This window comes from Ricinus communis, chromosome 2 (assembly GCF_019578655.1).
Source record: "Ricinus communis isolate WT05 ecotype wild-type chromosome 2, ASM1957865v1, whole genome shotgun sequence".
NCBI classification, from domain to species: Eukaryota; Viridiplantae; Streptophyta; class Magnoliopsida; order Malpighiales; family Euphorbiaceae; genus Ricinus; species Ricinus communis.
In genome coordinates, this window is record NC_063257.1 from 816,516 (window position 1) to 843,020 (window position 26,505).

Consider the following 26,505-nt stretch of genomic DNA (forward strand, 5'->3'; position numbering starts at 1 on the left):
ATTGATCACGTGCCATGTCAGCATGAGTGAAACACAGCCTTATAAACGATCAATGATTATCTTCTTATTCAGTAAAACTAAAACATTAGTTCATTTTTATTTAGAGACAATTAAATCGAATCGCCTAAGAATTTATATATGTTTAGATACAATAGAAAGCAACTAGCACAAGAAAATGGTATAATTAGCCAACCTATCCGCCACCATGTTGCTTTCCCTATAAAGTATAAGTATGAACACTTCAATCTCTTTTAATATATAAACAAATTTTAATTAGTCATTTTTTATCATATTTAAGCTATTACATAATTATTAAAATTATTTAGAAATATTATACTTCTTAAAACTACCAAATTTGTAACAATTGGTGAATGAAATTTAAACATTAGCTACTAGATCTTGTTGATCGATCAACATATACTAATGGTTGGTGTACTTTTAAGTAAAGTACATAAAATATAAAAACAAGTAGAAATATATTACAAACAATACATTTTTTTTTATAATAAGCATTATTTTAAATTAAAACAACTAATTATTTATTGCTCTAAATAATTTTATACTGGAAAAAAAATAATAAAATTTGCAATGATTATTTTTTAATAAATTAAACAATCAGTTATTTTTATTAGATATATCTATAAATTACACCATGAAGAATTTGTCTTTTATTATTTTGGATAAATAAATAGTCACTTCGGTAACTACAAATAAAAAACGAGAAGAACAAATAAAAGTTGAAGAAAGGAGCCAAAGTCGAGCGCCAACATAAATTGAACTTTGCACAAAGAATCGCTCGGATGCGCGTGTAAAAGTTTCTACAAGCAAACTCGTCAGCATTAACTGGACCGCGTAGTCCACCTTCAGAAAACCCGAGTGACCTCCCCGGAATGGAAAAAGTAACAGCTTTGGTGTTCTTTTTGGTGGGAAGTGAGACTGCATGTTAACAAAGCCAAACGGCCACTTCAATGATAGAAGAGAGTATTGCACTTTCCCTTTTGAACTCTCTGTCAATTGTCTTCATTACATTCTCAGATTTAAGCGTTATTATTTTCTTTAATATTAATATTATTGATAATTTCAATGGGGACTATTTCGTCAGAGGAGGAATTGGATCAACTTAGGGAGAGGTTTGAGTTTGATAGCTACACTTCAAGTGCTGACGTGAGTGAATCGAAGAGTTCAAGTAGCTTCTCTTGTCACCATTATGAGCATCAACGCGCTTCCACTTCTTCGCCTCCTTTTCTCGACCGCTTCTTTTCTCCGCCGTCGCTTCCTATAATGCTGCCAGTAGTTCCTGGCAAGCACGTCATGATGAAAATGGAAGAGAATTTATCTGGTTCGTTTGTTGTTTTTTTTCCTCTTTACTAATTTTAGGCTCAAATTAGCACCGAACACTTGTCTTTGGATTCTGTTCCTTTGTTTTTGAGTTCTGTTTGGTAGTTTAAAAATATAAGGAGGTTTATGCAAAATCAGTGTGGATGCTCGCATTTTTTGGTGTTTAGTCATTGAGTAAATGGATAACTGAACTTGATTGCGGGCATTTATGGCATATAAGCTTTAGACAGCTTTGCGGCTGATCATATAAAGTATATTTCATTTTTTATTGAAGCATAAAGAGCTAAAAGCTCAAGGTTGCAAGAATTTCTAGCAACCGAATGAAGCAGAAATTGACATTTTACTCTTGCAGGTTTTACGATTACAAACTTTAGTTGGTTTATGGAACTTATTTTTCTGGGGTTGCAGATGTTGAAATGATGAAGGAGCGATTTGCTAAGCTTCTGCTTGGCGAAGACATGTCAGGCGGAGGAAAGGGCGTTTGTACAGCTCTCGCCATCTCCAATGCCATTACCAATTTGTCTGGTTAGTTATTTACCTTCCTTTTTATTTTGTTTTCGACTTAAATCCAAGAATTTGATAGCTCTTTGTGCTGGATTCATTTGGCTGCCAGAGAAAACATAACATGTCACCTGTTTATTATGTTTGCTATTTAACGCCACAGAAGCAAAAGGATAGCTAAGATCTCATGTTTTTGTCTGTGTAAATCTGTGCTCATATTGAGGTATATTTGGCAGCTTCTGTCTTTGGGGAGCTACGGAAGTTAGAGCCACTAGCACCTCAAAAAAAGTCAATGTGGCACCGTGAGATGGATTTGCTTTTATGCGTGAGTGATTCTATAGTAGAGCTTGTTCCTTCAATGCAAAATCTCCCAGGTGGTGGGACCTTTGAGGTTATGGTGCCCCGACCTCGCTTAGACCTTTTTATGAACCTTCCAGCACTGAAGAAGCTGGAGACCATGCTGCTTAGCATTCTAGACGGGTTTTGCGATGCTGAGTTTTACTATGTTGATCGTGGGGTCATTGTTGCTGGTGGTAATGAGACTGAAACATTTTCTTTATCTTCATCTTCTGCAAGACCCTCTATTAGTCGTGAAGAGAAGTGGTGGCTTCCATTTCCTAAAGTACCTCAGAATGGTTTGTCTGAAGATGCAAGAAAAAGACTGCAACAGTGTAAGGAATGCACAAATCAGATCCTCAAAGTTGCCATGGCAATTAATGGCAGTGTGTTGACTGAGATGGAGATTCCAAGTGCAATTAATGGCAGTGTGTTGACTGAAATGTTATGCCAACAATGTACAATCGAGGTGCTCTAATTTGTTTTTGGCTTATCAAATATCACTGGGAGGTTAACACTTTATGGAAAAATGTGGAAACATGTGGCCAAATAACTAACCTTATGTGATTAGCTTGTGTTCAAGAGGTACCTAGGGAGCAGAGGGAAAATAAAGTTCATACAATAAGCCTTCGTTATTCTTGTGTCTGAAACAGGCATTTTAGGTCTCCTAGTTTCTTGAGGTGAAATTGGTTGATAAAAGCCACAAACAATTTGACCAGTTTTCTCTCTGTCTGCGCCTATGCGACAGGTGGGATCTGGGGTCAAATTACAGAAAATGTATAATAGCATTTGCTATATAGCCACAAACCAGAGGCATTTGTCTGCTCTCTTGATTTAATACTTGTGACAAATACCCTGGTTGAAGGAATATATGATTTATATCATCCATATTATGGAGAGTTTTTAGAAATTGCTATTTTTGTTTAACTGGATGAATATGTCTGAAATAGCCAGGTTCGTTGGACAGTTAAATCATACTTTAGCAAAGGCTGCCTGAGTCATGTTCTAGTTTTATATGCGATGCTGATAATTTATGAATTTTTTCCCTGCATCAGATTTTGCACTGAATTTAGTAAAACTTCTTATTGTGATGGTTATGCCCTAGTGATAAAAGTTATGATTCTAAGACTGTATTAGCAATTTATCTTTTTCCTCATAAATCTCTACCATTTAATTTCTAATTTTGGTATGCACTGCTAATCTTTCAGAGTGGAAAAGCTTGTTTGTCTGTCTGAGAACATATATCGTCGCATGACTACCTCTCGGTTCTCTCCAGATTGTCTTCTGGATTACTTAGACCTGTCATCAGAATACTCCATACTGGAAATCGCAAACAGGATAGAAGCGGCTGCACACATTTGGAGGAAAAGATACCTAAAAGGTTATAAGGCTCAAGCAAGGGCTCAGAGGAAGTCAACATGGCGTGGAAGGGTCAAAGGATTTGTTGGTGAAGTAGAAAGAAATAAGCTTCTAGCAAGACGAGCTGAGACCCTCTTGCATAGCCTAAGGTTGCGTTTCCCTGCTCTCCCACAGACAACTTTGGACAGTTACAAGATCCAATACAACAAGGTAGACTCTATATGTAGAATCATCCTGGCTTCTTTTGCTTGGCTCCTGATTGTTGAGGGCCTGGTGTTACCATTAAGATCTACCTTTTGCCACACTTGCACGTAATCACCCACATGTGCACATACCTTAAGATTGGATAGCTAAATGAAGCAAATAAATTAAGATTATCCTTCATTGCAGGACGTAGGGCATGCTATCATCGAGAGCTATTCTAGGGTGATGGAAAGCTTAGCTTATAATATATTGGCAAGGATTGATGATCTCCTATACGTGGATGATGCCACCAAGCAACGTGCTGCAGCAGAGTCAACATCTCTGTATGACCAGGAAAGGCTTGGGGGCGGTGCTCTTTCAAAGCAAAGACAAATATCACCTAGCCCTTTTTCTTTTCAACACAGTTTTTCTGGCTCTTCATGTCCGCTGTCAAATTTAGACTCTTCTCATGACAAAATTAGAACCCCTAATGGACATGATTTTACAAAGAAAAGCAATCTAAGAAACTCACCGATTCAGACTCTGCAGAAACTAACCTTCTGATTTTGATGGGGAAAAAAGAAATCTCCTTTAGTCAACCTCGCTAGCTCAAGATTCCATCTATGTTTCTAATTCAAAATAAAAGAGCTTAATCTACTTTGTGCAATTGACAAGTAGCAAAGTTGGTAGACTGGAGGAACAGTGTTGTATATCGTTCCTTCACTCTTGCAAGGAATAAACACATCTTCGTTCATCTTAATATAGCTGTAACAAACACATCTTCGTTCATGTTTTTTTGTTTTTCTTTTTCTGGAGGGTGGTAAGGATCTTCAGTAGAATAACTTCTTTTGTTTGGTTAATAGTAGTGTGACTTCTTGGAGGCCTCGTACTTGTAATTTACTGGGAATGTAGTGCTTTATTACCTGGGTGGCCCATAACTTCAAACAAGAATATAGTGCCTTTTTGGTCTTGAAGGTTAAGTTCCATAGATAAAGATTACTTCTGTTAACTTAAAAATTGCTCTTATCTCTAATGCTTTTAACAGCTGGTGGGCGCATTAAAGTTGCTTAAACCATTATAAGCCTTGCTACTCATTCTCATTGCATCTCTCTTTGGATAAATAGGTTCCAAACAAATAGCCAAGTCAAATTTGCAACGGAGATAAAACACTAACGAAATTTTCTGTTTTCTTCTAACATACTGCGGCAAATAAGCAAGATCAAGAGAGGGGATTTTTCTTTTCAGGCTCTCGGCTTACTTTCTTCTTTTCTTTAATTATTTCATAACTAATTACTGCAAGGTCTGAATTAAATGGTTGAGGAAAGCCATTTGGGTTCCCAAGTTAGGTTCGTCAGAATATCCCCTGGAGTGTTAGATTAGGCTGCGACTTAACTAAAGTCAGTCTTTGCCTGTAATCGTACCATTAGTGAATTATTACATGTCGCATATTTCATAAACTCATAATCATGGGTGAAACTATACTGTAAATAGAGTGGATTCTTTCTCTTTTCGAACAATGCATGAATTCTTTCATTCTGAGGTAATAGTGTTTTTTTTCCCCCATTTGAGCTAAAATGGGCTCTTCTTGAAGGCCAGCAGCATGTTACATTATAAGATTTTCAAGTTACGGAACTTAAGGGGCTTACAGAAATTTCAACTTTCAATAAATGTGATCCGGCATTAATGTTGTTTGGCCCATTGCAATGCAAGAACCCAACATAAGAACCTTACAAGTGTTATTATTGATTAACCGGGTTTTAATTACATTTCAAAGTCATAATCTCATATAATGGTGAAGCCTGAAAAAATTTCATTATTACAGAGGCAAACCTCATCAATAAATTCTGTTAGCTTTGAAAACACAATAATGGTTCCTTTCGAGAAGAAGAAAGAGGTGCCCACACTCTCTTTAACACCATATGGTCCCCAATGGAATCATTAGCAACATCCACTTTATTTACCCTTTTCCTCTGAATCGTACCCATGACTAAATTCAAAACCCATTTGACCCAAAAGGAATGGAAGAATCATACACTAAATTTTAGTGACCAGAGAGAAGGTAAAAGAACAAAAAAGAAAAAGAAAGGCAAAACAGCTTAAAAATCTACTTAGCATGAAAGTGACTTTTGAGAAGAGCCACCAAGGTATATTAAAAAGTTTAAACTCCCCCCCTCTGCCTATCCCTACCCCTACCCCTCTCCCCACCAACAAATCGTCTCTCTCCAATCGCTTTTACACAGCGTGGATACCACGATCCAATCACATACTAATTCCTAGTCAAGGGAGGCAGAATATGACATGCATCCTCTACTACAGAGGTGGTGTGGGTTTTGTTGTTCTACATCAGTTAAAAAAGCAGTGTCAGTCTTCAATCATGAGGCTACGTATAATATGAGAGCTGCGTAGAAACTAGAAACGTATACAGATAGATAGGTCTGCCCTAAAATTGAAGGACTCCCTCCATGCCTGCCCTACAATTATTACATTAAAACTAGTAATTTGAACAACCGTGGCAGACATGCATGAAGCCATGAACATCCAAAATCTCCACCTTTAATTTTGATCTAGTAATTAATCTTTACCATTTTTTTTGTATATACAGATGGAAGAGAGAACATGAACATGATTACAAGTTAACAGCTTCAATCAAAAGGAACCCTTCTAATGGAACCATGGTAGTTGGTATAATCTCTCTTACATGCCATGGTAGTTGGTATAATCTATCTTACATGTTCTCCTTGTGGAGCAATTTCACTCCATGAATTTGTACCTTCAATCTCGAGCCCTAATTCCCTAGCTTAAAGGGATTTTGTTATTGGAAAAGAAAAGACTACTTAAAACCCTAGATCAGAAGCGATATACACGAAGTATAAAAGAAAATCATCATACGAGCAGCACCTGAGGAAATAAAAGGAAACAAACAAGAAAACCCAGAATAGGGAAAAGAGAATGGTAAAAAGAAAAAAAAAAAAGAGTAAGCTTTACCAACTGAACGCAAACATAACATGAAGATCTATAGAAACGAGACTTGTGCATGATGCTTGCTTATAAGAATCATCCTGTGCATAATCAATCCAAACTACAGCTGCTAGAAAAAAAGTATACCTTAAACATGTGTTTCTTTTTTCATTTTGTCTAATTTTATTATTTTCCACTTCTTGCCATGAGCATGAGGGCAACAAACTACTACTGTCTACTGTGTGATCCTAATAAAGCAAGAAATCTATATCATAAAAAATTGAAGTGTACAGAAACTGTTGAAGATAATCATGGGCGTTATCAAGCTCTTTACCTTGATCTTCCTTGCAGAATAGGAAAACAAAAAATAAAAGGAGGAGACAAGTGAAGGATAAATCACGAGGGTTTTACAAAGAGAGACCAACAGAGCTCAGTTGGCAGTATGCCCACCTCCATATAAATATGTAAATATGCATATATGACAGGGAAAATAAAAGAGAGAAATTGTTCTATTGATAAAGGAGGTGGACAGAATGCCAATAAGCTCTGTAAGAAACCCTTTGTTAGACCCACATGAAAGCTGAAACCATGTCCCTATTGTATTCACCATACGAACAGATAGGTAGATAGAGCGGATAGAGAAGAAAGTGAATATAGCAAATCTGAAGAAGAATATGAAAAGACGAGGGCAGATGGGTTTATTTAAGATGCGAGGATGGTACAAAGGTAGCACAGTAAATAAGAGAGAGAAATGGACGGTTGAGGTTGAGGTTGAGGTGATGGGTGTAATTAATTGAAAGAAAAAAGGGAAGAGAAGAAATGGCTTCATCAGACCCAAAAAGACAAAGAGATAAATAAATAATATTAATAATAATAAAATCCAAAAGATTGGATGGTTCATTCTTTCTGCAATATAGGGTTTATATATTTAGAAGGATCAAATGATCATCATAGTTATTCTTGCCCTTTGCCCTCGTTCTTGATGATAACTAAAAGGAAAAAAGAAAAAAGAAGAAGAAAAGCCCTATCTCTCTTCAGTCTTTTCTTGCGTTTCTTTTCTTTTCCCTCGTTTATGATGCCAAAAATTCACACACAATTGCACGCATCTAATCTCTATCTGAAACTGCAACAGAAAGTTGGGGTTAAGCATATATAAAGAGAAACTAATTTGGTCTTTGTTTACAACCCCCAAATGATGACAAAACAAGACCCGAAATTCATCATCAGTTTCAGATTAAAAAGTAGCTTTCTTTCTTTTGTTTTAATTAGGAGGAGAGGCCTCTGCCTCAAGTTTCTTTCTTCTTCTTGTTGTTTTTCTTCTCCTTTAAACTCCTTTTCAGATGCTACCGACCGCTCCACCTTGTCAATAGTAATGCATAGAGCTGTGAAGGGTCCATCTAACGTTATCAATATGTACCTCTCGATGATTGGTTGTAGGGTACAGATGAATTGTCCATAGCCGTTTGATTACAATTTAATGTTCTAAACTCTTTCTTCTGAAGTTATAGAGGCGAGCTATTTACTTTTAAGTTAAAATTATTTTCAACTATGATAATGTAAACTCACTAGTTCAAATTTCAATTAATTTAAAACAAAACTATATCAAACAATACAGTTTTAACAATGATCTTAGCATGGCACAACAAAGCTATAAATTCATCTTAACATCCAATTTAGCTCTAAACTATTTTTGGAGATTCAATCTATTCTAGAACCACCTTCTAACCCTTTTTTCCTTTAATCTCTTAATGTAATAGTTTATTAACTCTAGTTTGATATAAAACACTCTCAATTCACAATAAAATTTCACCGATATTTACCTTATACAATTAAAAATTTATCAATATATTGTGATTATTCAAACACTAATATTTAGATTGATTGAAAAAACAATGTCTTCCTTCAAAACCACTGTAAAACTTCTATCTTTGAAAATTCAAGTTAGGATGAGCCATTTAAAATCTAATAGAACATGGTCATCACAGCTTTTAGCTAAAAGTTTTCAGGTAAATTGGGTTAAAAAGTTGATTTTGAAGTGAATTGTACCTTGAAAAATAATTCAAATACCAAATTAACCCTTAATCCTATAAGCCGATGAGAATGAGTTGACATGTATCAATCCATTGTCTAAGTGAGAAAAATAGAACAATGTATGGTTTATGTTCCAGTATTTGTTGTCTTTTCAAGATTCTGAGACAAAGTCATATAATTTTAAGCATGAAATGATGTTAAATGGGCAAACTTCTTACCATATATTATGCCATTAATGTTCATATATATTAATGATCCTTGTCACGTTGCTAGCTAACAGCAAAATAGCTCATTATGCCAGCGTGGAATTAGCTAAGGCCTTTGTTGACTTGATACCTAGCAATTAAGTCGAGTGAAGTTACGCATTCATCAATTGCTAATGGACTTTGTTCTCTTGTCAGCTAACTCAAAACATCAAAGTGCTCATAATGCCATCATGGATTGTTGACTTCATATAATATTTTTATAAATAATATATTATTTTATAAAATATACTGGATTGATGAATGCATATCTTAAGATTAAAAATATATATTTTAAGTTTTATTGCTATATATTTATGCAATTGTTTAACATAATCCAATCACAGCAAAAATTCAATTTGAGTTAACATTTTGAATTAGGAAAAAAGATTAATGCAAGTAATCATCCAGCAAAAGAATAATGGAGCAGCTTAGAGAGAGAGAGGAGGACCCACTGGTCTTCCATTGTTGGTCCTACTATAACACCACTAATGTAATGAGTGGAATCCTAGGTACATTCTTTCTTCCAACTGCACACAGAATTTCTTCATCAAAAAATTTCAAAAACGTTTCTTCTGACCTAAATTACCCAAAGTTAACAATGCAATTGAAAGGCAAAAGTTAGTAACAAGAGAGGTCAATCTTCTCCAATTATAACACATATTTGATCTCTAAACTCTTGTATTTCTCTGCAGTGATTTCTTTCTATATTTGAATGCATTGTCACGGGTAAGGGAAAAAGAAGAAAGAAAAATAAATTACAAAGTATTGTCATCGCAGAAGGAAATATGAAAGAGAAACGAGATCTTCCCTTTTTGTCGATTGATACGTTATTGTAGATTGTGCGAGTGGCCTGGTGTTGTTTATTTTTTAAGAGAACAAACTTCCACAAATACTTATTACAGATACGTGGGGGGGGATTGTGGAAAATGGTATTAATAATATTTATTGGTTGGAAACTACCACCAACCGTACCTCATTAATTCGTTACAGTTCAAAAGTTTGAATATACAAATGAAAACGAAGAAGAAGAAGAAGAAGAAGAAGAAGAAGAAGAGATACCAGGATTTCTTCCCACGTAGAAGTTACAGACTGAAATTGACAAGCTAGCTATCTATATCTGCTGAGTTGGTGTCAGATCATGATTGAATCATTGGAACAGTCAATATTTTTAAGATTAATAACTCTGCTCTTGTAACTTGATATTATTATTATTATTATTATTATTATTATTCATACACCTGGTAACTTGTTTAGTTTGATAAATTATACTACTCCATTAGTAGTTGGTACACGAAAGCTTCACGCTCATTTAAACCCAATTAATACATTTCCCCCGTTTGATTTTTATCCGAAACAATCCAAAATTCAATCGTCTTTTTCTTCTTCTTTTTTCTTTTAATCTTTTTGTTTCAATGTTTCTTTTTTTCTTTTGCAATTCTTTTATCTGAATTTTAGAAATTTCTTTTAACAAACAAGTTTATTTTATACTTTCTCTAAAATAAATTTAACAAAATAAATATTTAATACTAAAATTTTAAATTTATTTTTAGCACTACTCAATAATTGAAAACAAACCTTTAAAAGGTACAATACTAATTTGGTTGAATTGCTACTGAACCCTCATTCACTTCTCGCTGTAATTATTCATATATTTGTTACTTTTTTTGTTTTTATCATTTTCACATTCTATCGTAAAATAAATTCAGACGCATCTAAAAGAAAGTCAAATAATTCTGAAGCAAAACGCTGCGTAAAGGCTAAAGAAATTTTCTGAAGCAAACCCTAGATCTCAGGCATCTAAAAGAAACTGCAGATCTCTTTACATTTTAAGAAGTTTTCAAGTGCGATCTCATATACTTACTGAAACAAAAAGAAAAACACTTTAATAATCTTTTTTTTTTGGTGAATTAATAGGCATTTTTTAAATATTAGCTTAATAATTCAAAAATTATGTAACTCTCTCATACAAATTTCTATACCTAACATCGCTATTCTACATCGAAAGTTCATTCGAAGTACCAAAAGAAAACGCATTTTCACTTTTTACAAGTGTTCCTATTTGTTTTGGATTGAGAGAATGAAAAGGGAGGGATGAACTTGAATGTGTGTGTGGCTCTATGTTTTTGAATGAAACTAGACTGAGGCATATGAAGGAAATCTCTAATAGTCGCAAGATTTTACAAGTTAGATGGATCGATACGGAACCAACGGTCACATTTAAAATGTAAGTCTCAATGAATGTAGTATTTCATTACAGGCAGACAAAAGGGTTAAAGCCATTTCCTCTAATAGATATTTGGAGTAAATGAGATCTTCCCAATAGAGATGGCTAGATCTTAAAAAGGCGAATTTCTCTGACAAATATGATACTGGTGGTTCCAACTTAGAAATGCACCTACGAGTTTCATCTATCCGACGTCATGGTAGATTTACATGAACCCATTTCTTTTGTCACATCGAATTATTATTACTATATTAACATATATAGACGGGAGTAATGAAACTGTGATCTTATCTTATTGTATTCTTCACAATTTACTCCTCTATTAAATAATTCATTAGACATGACATGGAAGCTCAGAGTCTCATAAAATTTTAGGTTCAAGTCACAGCACTGTCTTCTCTCACATTAGAAGAAAAAACTAACGAAAGAGATGAACGTTGATAGGTGACTGGCAAATTTAGGGTCAACAATGTATACGATGGATTACTAATTGTCATTTTTAAAAAGGGTCCAATTGTAAGAGTATAGATTAAGAAGGTAAATTCCAGGAGAAGCAAAAGCAACTCTTTTCCAATTTATTATTTCCAGTTTAATGGCAAAATCTAGGCTTTGATAAAAGTTCATGCGCTTTGTTCCCTTGCTGCACTTTGTGCAATTTCAGGTGCAGCTTTTATCCTCTACCTATCTGTATGACTTTTATTTCCTTTTCAGAAAGCTTATAGAAGGATGATGGGTGCAATTGTGGGGACTAATTCTTATTTTCCTTTTTCAAATTAGTGGAAGTCCAAGGTAATAATCAACGTACGTAACAAACAAAAAAAAGACATAAAAAGAAAACCACAAACAGTACTTCATGTTTAATTTCAAAATTAGTAAACTTCTAATATATATTTTTTTTAAATGTTTTGTGGGTAGTTCCACAATTAAAATAAAAAACAACACATTGTTACATGAAGATTTGGTTGACTAACAAGAGGTTGAATTCAAAATCTAGTCAAGGAGTGAAAGGGGTACAAATGGGAGAGAGAGAGACTTTTTGCATATATTTGCAGAGCTCGATGCATGGAAATCCACTCTTTTTCATGATTAGGAGCTATGGGGAGGGCGGTTTCAAGTGGATATGCTCTCACGTAGGTAATTGCTTCGAAAGCTCAACAATATGTTTGTATGTAATTAATTAGATTTTCTGCTTTCATTAATTTATTTAAAGTAAAAAACTTGCCAATCATGCTTGTTGGTGTTGTCTACAGGGACAGAATCACCATCATTAGTTAAACTTTGGCATTTTGATGAGTTTGTGCTGTGTCTCTTCTCTTTTCTTTTTCCCTTAAGATTCTTAACCCAAGTTTCTCCTCATATGTTTAATGTAATAGCATGATTTTGACTACTAATTGCTGTGCTTGCTACAGGTCTATGCTGGTTGACTTGTGAAGAGTAGCAAGAGCTTTCTAGGTTAAAAGTCTACAATGCTTCTTTTTCCTTTTCCTTTTTTTTTTTTTTTCTTTTTTATTGAAACACAATTTGGTAAACTAGTTAGCTAGCTATACAGTAGTAACTTGTACTGCAAAGCTCCATCTAAATATTAATTGCTGCCTGGACTTTCACTTTTGGAGAATAGTAACTAGTAATTCATTATTCACCTTTTAAGAAAAGTGGTTTTGGTTTACATAAATTCTTTTCTGCTACGACTGTATCAAAACACATTAATCAGTTTGTGCAAACTTATGCTATACTGTTATATTCCCCTTTTGCTTTTTCATTTTTCCACTTAATTCTCATGGTTGATTCAAATTTGAAAACACTGTTAATAAAATGAACATGTAGCTGTGTTTGGACCTTCATGGGCTCTCAAAAGGGTAAAATTCCATTAGAATGTGTAGGGAAAAACTTCAAGTTATAAAATTATTAAAGCATATAATTAATGTGCTGAGACCCTGTCGATTATGGGGCACATTTTACAATTGAAATTTTGTAAGCGATTTATCCTAGACAAGAGTGGCAGACAAATTAATGTTGACACAAGAAAGGATTTCTTTACCATGTGAGATCAATTAATGGCATTGCTGGTGTATAATATAATTGGTGCAAGTTGTAACCCTCTCTTTTATTGTACTAAGTGCACAATGTCAACTTATATGTTGCATATTACTCTATATAAATATATATTTAACTGCTAAATATTTGTTCATGAGTAGCATTTACAATTGCCATGCACCCATTATTATTATTATTATTGTGCGAAAGTAGCATCTATGATTATTATGACTCTATAGTATTACTTCACTTTTGATGCATGTGGTCTGCCTCCTTCTCATGCAATTATGATTTTCCCATGTACTTTTCAGTAATTTACTTAGTGTTATTTATAATCATCATTCTGTATAATATTTCCCATATCTCTAATATATGATTTTTTTAAAATATTAACATAAAAAACTGAAGATATTCAAAATATTCAAATATTATTAATTTAATGGCTGCTCTAATTATAATACACCTAGAATAGCTAACTCATTTCCTTTTTATATAAGATATGCTCTAATGGTGTACTTTATTCTTTAATTTCAGGAAACAAGGGAAAAGGGAAACAACTTGATCATTTCTGCGAGTGGAAGATTCAACTCCAAAGATGAACTTGACACTTGCAATAACCTTGTGGTGATCTAGGTCTAACCTAATATCAGTTAAAGAAAAATCTAACCTAAAAAGGAAAAGGGTTGCAGTGGGGGAAGGTGAAGGAAGGAGGATGCGTGGAAAACATTGGATAAAGCTGAAGAAAAGAGATGATTGAGGGTCGAAATGGGTGAATTCCTTTTTACAATTTTCAATGAAATGACAGAATTTTGGACACAGTGTGCATGTCACATGAGAGAGAATTGTCTGTATATTAAGCACCACATAAAGAATTAAAATAACTTGAAAAGAAAATGTTTTGTTGTTTTGGAGAAGGGACGGATGGGGTGGGGAAGGTCTGCTTCGTTGAGTTTCAAAACACAAATGATGAGGGCGATGACGATGGGTAAGATTGTGATAGGAGAAAGCATCTTTCCAGCTCTACTGTCATGTGACCCTTTTCTCTCTCTTTTATCTTTCTCTCGAGTTTCAACACAAACACACAACAACAACAGTATCAGGATTTAGGATTCAGACTTGGTACAGTAAATTTCCCATGCTACTATTGCAAGTGAGGTCCATTATTGCCAATCTATACTTAGTTCTGAACTCAGCCAAAGATTCAACTCTTACACCTTCTGTACTATAGAGTCTATACTACAACAAATCTTTCATATTACCTTGTCGCGTTGCATCTATGCCTACACAACATATTTCTACAGCGTACTATGGCCTAAATCAAATGCTTAGTCGTCTTTACGAAATCTATGATTAGTTTACTTAACTGGGTATCTCTTACCATTCAGCAATCCATAAGGAGTTGGGTTATATATGGTTTCTCTTTGAACCAAAACGAAGAAAAGGTTTCACAAATTTGTTACAGGCATATCTCTAGGCTTTCTTTTTTCCAATAGAAAGAAAACTAACATTAATAAGGTCAAACAGTCCTACATAATATAAATTTTCTGAAGTTTCATTTAAAACAGTCCTAATAATATACTTAAAATAGACCTAAAACCTAAGGCACATACATCCCTAATGGATTAAGATAAATGATTTTTTATTTTTTATTTTTTCTTATTTTTATGATTCTTAGATATGAGCTTAAAGCCTGGATAATATTAGCGGAGTTTTATTAGTTTATCAGTTTCATAAATAACAATTATGAATTACAATGCTTTCAATTTTTTAGAATTATTTTCAAGAATAATTGGTTTCTACTATTTCTGGATATAATTTATTTTCCCGATGAAATATTTGAACTTTAATGAAATGTATTTGATCGATGTAGATAAAATAGACATATTTTTCTTAATTTGGATTTCAAACAAAAAAAATACTATTCTCTCTATCTAGATAGTTTTAAGAATTGACATTCTCTTACGACTAAATTGAACATGATAGCTCATATTTTTTTAATTATATATTTAATTTAAAACTTGACGGTTGATATTTTATTAAAAATTTAAATTCAAAATTATAAATATATAACTTTTTATTGGATAATAAACTTCAACCATCCAACTTCAACATAAAAAGATCTTAAGTTTTTTTAATTGTTGGGTAAGTAATTATTAAAACTATTATTCACTAATTGACATAGATATCATCACATGTTAATAATTTCAAATTTTGTTCTTATTTTGAAATCGCAATTTTTACGAAATGTTCAATGGTATTTTAAAGAGAAAGTGATAAAAATTAATTGTATTAGTTAAAAAATAATTAATTTCTTAACATATGTATGAACTAAAAATGAATTATCTTTTATACCAAATAACCTACACTTTTTCCCTTTTAATAGGAAACCCTAGTCATCTAAATGCAACATCTTCATCCATACAAAACCACAAACTAGTAAGAAACTAGTGTTCAAAATAGCTGGAACGTCGCTTGCAGAAGAATGGAATTATAAGTTAAGGTATAAAAGATGGTCTTGACTTCACATAGAACAATGGTGCTTTAAAATGGAGAAAGTAGAAGACTATATTTGGATTATTTTTAAAGATAAGAGTAATTGTCTTGTACAGAAGAGAGAGGAGTCGTTTAGTGGTTAGTTAGCTATAGAGAATCACCAAAAATCGAGGTGTGGGATAATTTGCTACACTTGCTGGTTAGGTTTTTCTTAGGAAGAAAAATAATGAATTTTATTTTATTTTTCTAGAAATTCTTATAAATTTGACTATAATTTCTATTAATTTTTTTAAAAATTTATCTTAATAGATACCCAATAAACGTAAGGTTATACAATAGAAATAATCATTTCTTAACGTTTCCGGTTTCTTTGGATTATTTTTGAAGATAAGAGTAATTGTCTTGTACAGAAGAGAGAGGAGTCGTTTAGTGGTTAGTTAGCTATAGAGAATCACCAAAAATCGAGGTGTGGGATAATTTGCTACACTTGCTGGTTAGGTTTTTCTTAGGAAGAAAAATAATGAATTTTATTTTATTTTTCTAGAAATTTTTATAAATTTGACTATAATTTCTATTAATTTTTTTAAAAATTTATCTTAATAGATACCCAATAAACGTAAGGTTATACAATAGAAATAATCATTTCTTAACGTTTCCGGTTCCTAAGACTAATAGCTTTTGTCATTTGAATTAGGTCTTCAATGTATCTTTATTTTTTTTAATATATTTGTGTTTAGTGATAATAATTTTTATACATTCTCCGCAATATAAGTGGATCCATTTTATTGATGTTAGCAATCCGACGAGACGAGAGCAACAAGTTGAATGCACTTATTCAAGGGCAATTATTCTTTATTTACATGGTAGTTAAACCCTTGTAGTAGCTATAGAAACATGACCATCAGGTCCACACCATCCACGCTCCCCTACTCCCTGGAAATAAGTTTGCAAAACTGTGGACAAATTATGAGAGGCATCATTTTTGCCATACAGCATATCTATGGCCTGAGGTTGCCAGTGTCCATTCTCTGCCAGACGGGCTCCAGGAACCATCTCCAATCTTCATGCACACTTTCTCCCCAATAATTGCAGAGTATAGGTTTGGCTGGGCTTCAAGAATCCTGATAGATGATCGACTGTTGATGTCTTGTCGCTTCCTAATGTCAATCTGCAAAAATGGTTGAAGCTTTTCTAAGGAAAAAGCCTTTTCCACGCTCGATGAATTTCATGGATAGGATTACAAATTCCACATACCAGTTTCACTATTTGTTCATGAATGGAGTTGCCCCAATCATAAAAATGGTCATAGAAAACTGTTGGGATTCCTGGATGTGTAAGTATGTATGCGTAGCCCTGTGCAGAATAAGATGCCAGAGCTAACTCTTAACATGATTAGAAAGTAAGAATGTAAGCTGCACTTAGTTCAGAAGGCGAAGTAACGAAAAAGGACTAACAATTACTTGACGTACCTCCATAATATGATGTGAAGGGAAAGGCCAATGGCCCTGCGAGAGTAAAATGATCATAAACATTGTATAAATTCCCGCTTAAGTAAAAAAAGAAAAGAAAAAGAAAAAGAAAAAGAAAAAAGAAATCTGAAATCAGGATTGCCACGCAGATCATACATTTAGCATGGAGCAAATCCCACTTGTAAATAAGAACAATACAGAAAAATTTCAACTGAACTCTGCAAACTACCAAGTAAGAGAACTAAGGATCAGAACACATTATAAGCTTAGAATTTTGACAATGTATTAGCAAACTCAACTAATTCAAGGAAAGCATTCGTGTGTTTTTGTGTGTCTTGCTGAACTGGATTCACCAAATCTCATGCCATCATAAGAATCCGCAACATCCAAATTCTTTTGTAGTGAACAAAGAGCCCAACCAAAATTCTCCAATATTATCCCAGTGGCAGTCAAGAACCAAAATGAATCTTTAAATGAAAAGAAAAATCTTAATTTTAAAACCTGAACCTATACTCAATGTTTGCTACACTGCCAAAAAGGATTTGGAAAACAAATCACTACAATATCATCCAACAGAAAAGATGCATCTAACAGTTCTTTCATCTGTTGCAATTTCATGCACTATAAGCTCAACAGCTACTCATGAGATCAATCCTAGCCTGTTGGCACCTCAAACATCAAATTCAAATAGCAGTTTCTGTTCTTTTATGCTTAAAGTAACTGCAAATTCTAGTTCTGAAAGAATTACAGATTCATTCTCCCACAACCACTTAAGTTCATGATTAACAATGATAAGAACAGCTACGGTACCTGTGTTGATCCTGTATCATGGTTATCAATGAATGTAACAGCCCTTGAAGGCCACCATCCCATTACACCTGGTGGTTTCCCTTTGGAATCACGAAGACGCCAGAGTTGTCCCTTAACAGCTTCCTGCACAGTAGACAATAAATTCTATCAAGAACTAATATCACCATCAAAAGATGCAGCCTCTCTGCCAGCAAATTCCACACAATATCAGAAATATTCATGCTCAAATTTATTAAGTAGACATATAATTCCTAAACTTAGTAGGGTTCTGAATCATATCTCAACAATTTAAGCTTTTATTTATATCTTCAAAAGAGAAGTCAGCTAAAGCAGCAAAGTGTATTTACCCTAAGAACTTCTAGAAGCTACCATGGTAAATTAGGCAATCACTCTCATCAAGTCAAAAGATCATGGTCCCTAGGGAAATTCTTAGGTTGTTCACCAGAATGGACTGCCATCTTCGTCTAAGTAGAAAATTTCTTAGAAGTACCTGAAGAATTCCCTTTGTTGTGAAGTCAAAAGCAGCTGAAAGCTGTCCTGTGCAATCGATCCAATTGACAATCCGTTGTCTGTGGCTATCTGGAAGAGGAATTGTAGAAAAGTCATGCTAAATATAAAGCAGCATTCTCAAAGCGAAGTCAGGTTTCCTAAAGGGAAAAACAAAAAGTAAAGGGAAAGTGGGAAGTAACAAAATATAAGCCATTGGTAAAAAGCACCAACCATATGACACCATAAAATAAAAAAGGGTCATTTCAAATCAAAATCTTCAATTAGAGGTTATCAGTATGCCAAGAAACATACATGAATGACATAATCAGTTTTGAAGAACTATAGATATCTATGCAGCTTTCCTCTTTTAATAGTAATGGATTCAGAACTCTAGATATTTTGAAAAAAGATTATCCTGTTTTAAGTCAATAAGATCCCAACAGTGCCCGCAGTTGAACTTTAATTTTTGAAAAGGATTCACTCAGTTATACCAGGGAACTAAGTTACCTTGTATCAATTGACAGATCATGAATACGAGACGTAAATATTTACCTTGGCTATATTCCAAATAGGTGCCACTGTAGTTGCAAGAATCCCAATACTCGCCAATAGAAAAAATTGGCTTTGCTGCTTCAATGTATTCCTTCACATATTTTGCCGAGTAACTAAAAATGCAGCATTGTAGAGACTTTAATATTCATGTACAAATACAAAACACGGATACTTTTCATGTGTAGAATAGCAATTACCCTCTTGCAAAATCAAAACGGAAATCTTGAAAGCCAACAACATTACGCAGCCACTTCAGCCATCCAATAATATCTTTTCGAACAAAATGTTGGGTATGATCAATATTAGGAACTCCATTGAAGTTGTCGCCTGTGCTGCGGTTACCCTGTAATATGGCATAAATAGGACAAAAGCTTTTTAGTATAAAACAAACCCAAAATGGTTTGAAGACGTAATCAGTGGTCAAATCATATTAGTGGGAGGACACATGTTTATAATCATCTACAGAGCATCAAATTTATAATCCGTCCCCCTTTCCCGCTCCATGGAAAAGCCAATTCACAGATGCAAACCAGCCCCCATGTATGCACATGAGCACCTCGTCGCCTCCAGCGCAACCCTAAAGTTCTAAATTACCAGATATGACCAAAAGAAAAAAAGAGATTCTCGACAAAAGTTTCAAGTGAATTCACAAAACGTTTAGCATCGCTTAAGAAACACAATATTGACTAGAGTCACAGTTGGCATTTATGGCATCAAAGTCACTTAAAAAAGTTCTATTGCATAATTACCAGTCCTCCAGTACATAAAGTAACAGCACGTTCATCCCATGGTATTGGAATACCGTCGTAACGATTGTACATTCCTCCGTGCCCTTTGGTAGTTCCGATACGGTGATTGATAACAATATCAGCCATTGCTCTGACGTTATATTGCTTCATCTTTTGAAGTAAAGCTTTCAACAGGTGCTCAGAACCATATACAGAGTTGAGAGAATAAAGGTTCTGAGGAAGGTAACCTGCTCAGAGAAAAACGTCAGGTAAAAGACCCAAAAATTTAATATTAGTCAAAAAGTTTTATCCCTCTCAACCTTCAGGTGACAATGACTGAGATGGCGGTGGCAACCATGCTGAAGTAAACCCAGATTTTGCAATGTCAGGAACCTTCCTTTCCAAGTTTCTCCACCAATCATGCTTATGAGATTCCCAGTTAAAAGCCTGTCAAACAAAGTTTCAGTCATATCTACAAAATAAATGTCTGGTAAAATTTGCGTTAAAAATTACCTTCTTCTAGCTCACAGCTTTCAATATAATTAATATGCTGTTTTTCGAATTACAGATAACAACTGCATAAGATTCAGGTCGGAAACAACATTCAAGTAAACAATTCCGCGTCATCACTTTTTAATGCATGAGGGTTTCATACAGAGATGATGAGATGGCAATTAAGGTGCCAACAGAAATTTACATTTTCTCCAGCCATATCAAGAACTATTTTTTTCTTTCCATTTTACCTGCAAAAGTATTTCTTTCCCATTACGCACTGCTGCACCTGAAGACAAATAATCAGCATATGTTAGACCATTAATGTCCGATGAGAACCATTTTAAACAACATATAGAAAAGAAAAAGAGAAAATGCAGAGCAATATATATCGAGAGGGATAGAAGCAGCACACCTATATCAGTCTGCTGGTTACATTCACAAGTTTCCTGCTTATTTTAGGAAGTACACAAAATAAATAAATAACAGGGTGATTCCGTAAATCTTGATAGAGCATATAAAATAACAGTTCATAAAGTAAACTGAAGTGATGATAACAACAATCAGGCGGCTAAAGACGAAAAGAGTTGAAGCAAAGTGCATACATTTAAGTAGCCCATGCCAAGTTAATCGGTGGCTGTCCACAATTTGACGCTGGATCGAAAAAGTTTAAGCAGCAAGGAAATACCCTGCATCACAATCTAATGATATTCAATTTCACATATAAATTAAGAAGCAAGAAAAGAGAGAGAACAAAGCTCCTTCAAAATCTCAAATTAAATCATAATTATCAGCATTGGCTTTAGAATTTGCAGAATAAGAAAATTTTCTTAAAAAAAGAAAGCAGAGAAAAGCTGGAAGAGAAAATAAAGAGATCAGAAAATTACGAAAGCTGAAGGTAGCGATCGCAGCGTGAGTTTCTTCTCCAGCCCTATGGCCTTTATATAGAAAGAAAAAAGAGTCCACTCAATTGGAATCACGCAGTTGCCTCCATAAATTTTTGTAAAAGAGAGGCATAAAAAGAAGACTGAATTTGTGCTATAAAAAGGAATCCATTGCGCAATATAGCAGCTTTCAACTCAGAATATTACAAATTTTACAGGATAAAAGAGATAGGAATGAGGAATATAGAAAAAAGGGCATCAGCTTTTTGAAATGGAAGAATAAGAGAAAGTCTTTTCTTGATGTTTCAGCGGTTAATCAAGGCAGATAGTTCCAATCAGCCAATGCAGTTGAATGCATTACACGGTTGGGATTTGAAAGTAAGGGGACACGTGATGGGTTTTGATTTATGAGGATCTATGGAGATTAATGTAGTTACGTTTCATTATAACGGGAAAAAGCTTCTCAATTAAGGGATTGGGCGGGAGTCTGTTTTGGCGGGTCAGATGTGACTTCAACGGTGCCTTGTCATTTGTGGACATAATGAGAGCTGCGAAGTAGTCACTCAACTTTTACGACGTAATATCAGCAGTACAAGAACGACGTCGTGACACCCTCTTTAAACCACCCGCTCTTTGGAAATCCTCATCTTTTTGCCCGCCAAAATTGAACTGAAGGAGTTAATGCCTCTCCATCCCCAAAATCTCTCCTCCTTTAATTCTCTTGTGCAATTTACCCATCAAAAAAGCCTCCAAAAAGGCAGGGCTCTCCACGCTCAGATTATAAAACTCGCCTCTTCTTCTTCTTGCATATACCTTGCGAATAGTCTGATAAATTTTTATGCCAAGTGTTGCCATTTACCTAAAGCCAAGCTTGTATTCGATCGAATTCATAATAAAGACGTAATATCATGGAATTGTCTCATAAATGGTTACTCCCAACAGGGTCCCACAGGGTCCTCCTTTGTCATGGAATTATTTCAGCGCATGAGAGCAGACAATATCTTACCAAATGCACACACTTTTTCTGGTATTTTCACTGCCGCTTCAAACTTGTCTAGCATTTTTTTTGGTCAGCAGGCTCATGCTGTTGCCATCAAAATGGCGTGTTTCTATGATGTTTTTGTTGGTAGCTCTCTCCTCAATATGTATTGTAAAGCTGGTCTGCTTTTTGAGGCTCGCGAAGTGTTTGACAGAATGCCCGAGAGAAACGAGGTTACATGGGCTACAATGATTTCAGGGTATGCAATTCAACGTCTTGCTGGAGAGGCTTTCGAAGTCTTTGAATTGATGCGAAGAGAAGAGGAGGATGTGAATGAGTTTGCATTCACTAGTGTTCTTAGTGCTTTGGCTGTTCCTGAATTTGTTGATAGTGGCAAGCAGATACATTGCCTTGCAGTTAAAACCGGGCTATTAGTATTTCTCTCTATTTTAAACGCGCTGGTTACCATGTATGCTAAATGTGGGAGTTTAGATGATTCTCTTCAAGTGTTTGAGATGTCAAATGATAAGAATTCCATCACATGGTCAGCTATGATCACTGGTTATGCTCAAAGTGGGGATTCTCATAAGGCTTTGAAACTCTTTTCTAGGATGCATTTTGCTGGTATTAATCCTAGTGAGTTTACCCTTGTAGGCGTTCTTAATGCTTGCAGTGATGCATGTGCTGTTGAAGAAGGAAAGCAAGTGCACAATTATTTATTGAAGTTGGGATTTGAATCTCAACTCTATATAATGACAGCTTTAGTTGACATGTATGCAAAAAGTGGTGTTACAGAAGATGCTCGAAAAGGGTTCAATTATTTACAACAACCTGATCTTGTTCTGTGGACATCCATGATTGCAGGGTATGTACAAAATGGGGAGAATGAAGATGCTCTGAGCTTGTATTGTAGAATGCAGATGGAAGGGATTTTGCCCAATGAACTAACTATGGCTAGTGTTTTAAAAGCTTGTTCAAACCTTGCTGCTTTTGACCAAGGAAGGCAAATCCATGCCCGTACAATCAAATATGGACTTGGACTTGAAGTTACAATTGGAAGTGCTCTTTCAACCATGTATGCAAAATGCGGGAATCTAGAAGAGGGAAACATTGTCTTTAGGAGGATGCCAGAGAGAGATATAATATCATGGAATGCAATGATATCTGGACTTTCTCAAAATGGGTATGGTAAGGAAGCTCTAGAACTATTTGAGGAAATGCGACAGCAAGACACGAAGCCAGATGATGTCACATTTGTGAATGTTCTCTCTGCTTGTAGCCACATGGGATTGGTTGATAGTGGCTGGTTGTATTTCAGGATGATGTTTGATGAATTTGGTTTACTTCCAAAAGTAGAGCATTATGCTTGTATGGTTGATGTCCTGAGTCGTGCGGGGAAGCTGTATGAAGCCAAAGAATTTATTGAATCAACAACTATAGACCATGGCCTATGTTTATGGCGCATTTTATTAGGTGCCTGTCGGAACTACCGTAATTATGAATTGGGAGCGTATGCGGGTGAGAAACTAATGGAGTTGGGCTCACAAGAATCGTCTGCTTACGTGTTATTATCCGGTATCTATACTGCCTTGGGTAGGCCAGAAGATGTTGAACGAGTTAGAAGCATGATGAAAGTCCGAGGAGTGAGCAAGGAGCCTGGGTGTAGCTGGATTGAACTCAAGAGCAATGTTCATGTGTTTGTCGTTGGAGACCAAATGCATCCATGTATTGGAGAAATTAGAACAGAAATACTAAGATTAAGTAAACAAATGAAGGATGAAGGTTACCAACCTGCTTCAGTTACAGACTCTTATGACTTTATGATGTAGCATGCATAATAATTCACTTCATTCTTTGGCCACGACCCCTTTTTTGAATAATTAAATTGAAACTTCATCGAAAACCTCCTTTAAAATAACAAATCTGATAAAACATTTGCTAAGATTTTACTATCAGATTAAAAAATGCAGTTTTGAGTTCCCATAGCATTAGCAAGTTGTACAGCCATAAGGAAAGCACGGGCTTCTGGAGATGCAGCTAGAATCCTCTTATTCATTCCGTCAACCATGGAACTCTCTAGTTTCTACAAATGACAGGAATACCAGCAAAAGCATAATTCTTTTTCTAAGCTCATCAGAATTAAACTTCAGATTTGAAGAAATTGCGTTTATATTATGATCTTTGATGAATATTTACTCAAATGTGAATTCTAAGATTATTGAGTACAAGTATGTTCTGTTATATACAAGTATGTTTGCAACGGTCCTATTGCTCCTTGTTGTTGTTTGTTGCACTCCAACGTTTAAATCTAGCTTAGGGATAGGTTGAAGTAGCCTTTTTCCCTTTAGGGGAGAGGTGTTGCTCCCTTTCCCTAATAGGCCTGTGATGATCTAGAATTCTGAGGCCATATCCAACGTTGAACATTGTTGCTGCCAGGTTTTGGTGTTTCTTCAACAGATATTGAGGCTTCTTCAACACTCCCCCTCAAGGTGGGTTCGAATAAGTTGATAAAACCCATCTTGCTGAGGAGCCTTCGATGACTTGCTTTGTCTAGGGCTTTTGTGAAGATATCTGCCAGTTGTTCATGGCTTCGGATGAACGGAGTTGTGATTTCTCCTGATTGGACTTTCTCTCTTATGAAGTGACAGTCAATTTCAATATGTTTAGTCCTTTCATGAAAGACTGGGTTCGATGCTATGTGTCTGGCTGCTTGGTTATCACAGTACATCTCCATCGGGCCTTATGTTCTACTCCCATATCAACCAGAACTTGCTTTATCCATATGAGTTCACTAGCCGTCGATGCCATGGCACGATACTCGGCCGATTGGACCTCATACATCGATTTTTTTGCTCTTCCATATCACTAGGTTTCCTCCTACAAATGTGCAGAATCCTGAAGTCGATTTTCTATCACAACTATCTGCCCAATCTGCATTAGAGAAACCAGTAATAGTGATAGCATTATTATTATTTCTCATCCAGATACCATGTCCTGGAGTACCTTTGAGGTATCTTAGGATCCTATCAACTGCATCTAAATGAGGAGTACGTGGAGCATGCATAAAATGGCTAATCATACTCACAGCATAACTAATGTCAGGTCTGGTGACGGTTAAGTAAATCAATTTCCCCACCAGGCGCTGGTAATGACCTATGTTATCTAGAGGGTCACCATCCTCTAAGTTAAGTCTAGTCTTGGTCTCCATAGGGGTATCTATAGGCTTAGCTCCTATTTTCCCTGTTTCCTTTAAGAGATCTAGAACATACTTTCTCTGAGACAGAAATAGACCTTTATGAGATTTTGCCATTTCTATTCCGAGAAAGTAGGTTAATTGACCAAGATCCTTAATGTCAAATTCCCTTTTTAATTTTTGCTTTACTTTCTCAATTTCCTCATTATTGTTCCCTGTTACAATAATGTCATCCACATAAATCAAGATAATGATCGTGTATGTGAGAGTGTGTTTAACGAACATGGATGAATCAGAGGTACATTTGCTGAAATCAATTTTTAATAGAAAATGACTTAACTTGGCATACCATGCTCTAGGGGATTGCTTCAACCCGTAGATTGCCTTTTGTAACTTACATACCAGGGAGGAGTCAGAGGCAAAATTATGACCTGGAGGTAGAGACATGTACACCTCTTCTTCCAGGGATCCTTGCAGAAATGCGTTCTTAACGTCCATCTAAAATAATCCCCAACCTGAGTTAGTAGCAACAGATAGTAAAATACGAACAGTGCTCATTTTTGCTACCGGAGCAAAGGTTTCCTGGTAATCCACACCATAGGTCTGAGTGAAGCCTTTCGCTACTAGCCTAGCTTTATACCTCTCAATTGAACCATCATGCTTGTATTTGATTTTATACACCCATTTACAGCCCACCTGTTTTTTGTTTGGTGGTAGGGGGACAAGCTTCCAAGTTTCATTTTTCTCCAAAGCCTGGAGTTCTTCTTTCATGGCTTTACACCAATTAGGGTCGGTGTTAGCCTCATAGAAAGAACTTGGCTCAGTGTGAGAAGAAAGAGCGTTGAGATATGCCTTATAAGATTTCGAGACTGAATTATAATTAATAAAGCGATGGATAGGATACAATACCGAGTGGGACACATAGTCCCTTAGTTTAACAAGAGGTCTAGATGGTCGAGATGATCTCCACAGGGCAATTGCTTCTTCTACTTGTGATTCATTTTCTCCCCCTGAAGCAGTTGGCGCGGGAACAGGACTCTCGTCCACATCGGCTGAGGGAGAGAGATCTGATCTGTCAAATAAGAAAGAGTTATCGGGAAATAAGGGGGATGGGGGAGGCGTAATAGTGGAGAAGTAGGCTGTACTTTCATCGAAAGACACATCTCTAAAAATATAGGACTTGTGTGTGGAGGGGTCATAACACTTG

At 35.3% G+C, this 26,505-nt stretch overlaps 3 protein-coding genes and 1 long non-coding RNA gene across 6 annotated transcripts; 2 read left to right on the plus strand and 2 right to left on the minus strand.

Annotated features, from left to right (window-relative positions):
* Positions 1-991: 991 nt before the first annotated feature.
* On the plus strand, positions 992-4,601 carry LOC8267859 (rop guanine nucleotide exchange factor 1-like). Of its 2 annotated transcripts, XM_048371370.1 has the most exons (5): positions 992-1,339; positions 1,747-1,863; positions 2,076-2,605; positions 3,394-3,744; positions 3,925-4,601. In XM_048371370.1, the coding sequence occupies exons 1-5, from the start codon at positions 1,084-1,086 to the stop codon at positions 4,279-4,281; spliced, it is 1,611 nt and encodes a 536-aa protein (XP_048227327.1). In that variant the 5' UTR covers positions 992-1,083; the 3' UTR covers positions 4,282-4,601. The 2 variants fall into 2 exon arrangements, with proteins under 2 accessions (XP_048227327.1, XP_015576806.2); XM_015721320.3 differs by lacking the exon at positions 3,925-4,601 and having other exon boundaries at positions 2,076-2,644; positions 3,384-3,551.
* Positions 4,602-5,510: 909 nt separating this feature from the next.
* LOC125369348 lies at positions 5,511-8,145 on the minus strand. The gene is made up of 2 exons (XR_007214890.1): positions 7,010-8,145; positions 5,511-6,615 (listed from the first exon to the last, which is right to left on the minus strand). It is a non-coding gene; the product is annotated as an uncharacterized LOC125369348 (long non-coding RNA).
* An 8,313-nt stretch (positions 8,146-16,458) lies between these two features.
* Positions 16,459-21,442, minus strand: LOC8267858 (probable alpha-amylase 2). Of its 2 annotated transcripts, none has more exons than XM_025156682.2 (13): positions 21,130-21,442; positions 20,848-20,931; positions 20,658-20,694; positions 20,494-20,531; positions 20,071-20,197; positions 19,772-19,998; positions 19,220-19,365; positions 19,023-19,135; positions 18,472-18,560; positions 17,982-18,104; positions 17,172-17,207; positions 16,957-17,055; positions 16,459-16,870 (listed from the first exon to the last, which is right to left on the minus strand). In XM_025156682.2, the coding sequence occupies exons 2-13, from the start codon at positions 20,860-20,862 to the stop codon at positions 16,679-16,681; spliced, it is 1,242 nt and encodes a 413-aa protein (XP_025012450.1). In that variant the 5' UTR covers positions 20,863-20,931; positions 21,130-21,442; the 3' UTR covers positions 16,459-16,678. The 2 variants fall into 2 exon arrangements, with proteins under 2 accessions (XP_025012450.1, XP_015573710.1); XM_015718224.3 differs by having other exon boundaries at positions 20,658-20,691; positions 21,130-21,439.
* A 152-nt stretch (positions 21,443-21,594) lies between these two features.
* LOC8267857 (pentatricopeptide repeat-containing protein At2g33680) lies at positions 21,595-23,966 on the plus strand. Its single transcript, XM_002510574.4, has one exon. The coding sequence runs from the start codon at positions 21,808-21,810 to the stop codon at positions 23,932-23,934; it is 2,127 nt and encodes a 708-aa protein (XP_002510620.1). The 5' UTR covers positions 21,595-21,807; the 3' UTR covers positions 23,935-23,966.
* The last annotated feature ends 2,539 nt before the right edge of the window (positions 23,967-26,505 follow it).

Bases quoted from the DNA above. Each gene is read 5' to 3' on its own strand.
- LOC8267859 (XM_048371370.1), top strand. From the start codon at position 1,084: ATGGGGACTATTTCGTCAGAGGAGGAATTGGATCAACTTAGGGAGAGG. The intron at 2,606-3,393 runs GTGTTGACTGAA...AGAGTGGAAAAG, and splicing joins CAAGTGCAATTAATGGCAGT to CTTGTTTGTCTGTCTGAGAA. The intron at 3,745-3,924 runs GTAGACTCTATA...CCTTCATTGCAG, and splicing joins ACAAGATCCAATACAACAAG to GACGTAGGGCATGCTATCAT.
- LOC8267858 (XM_025156682.2), bottom strand. The intron at 19,366-19,771 runs GTAATTATGCAA...GCCATATTACAG, and splicing joins CTTTATGTACTGGAGGACTG to GGTAACCGCAGCACAGGCGA. The intron at 18,561-19,022 runs GTAAATATTTAC...TTCCTCTTCCAG, and splicing joins CTATTTGGAATATAGCCAAG to ATAGCCACAGACAACGGATT.
- LOC8267857 (XM_002510574.4), top strand. From the start codon at position 21,808: ATGCCTCTCCATCCCCAAAATCTCTCCTCCTTTAATTCTCTTGTGCAA.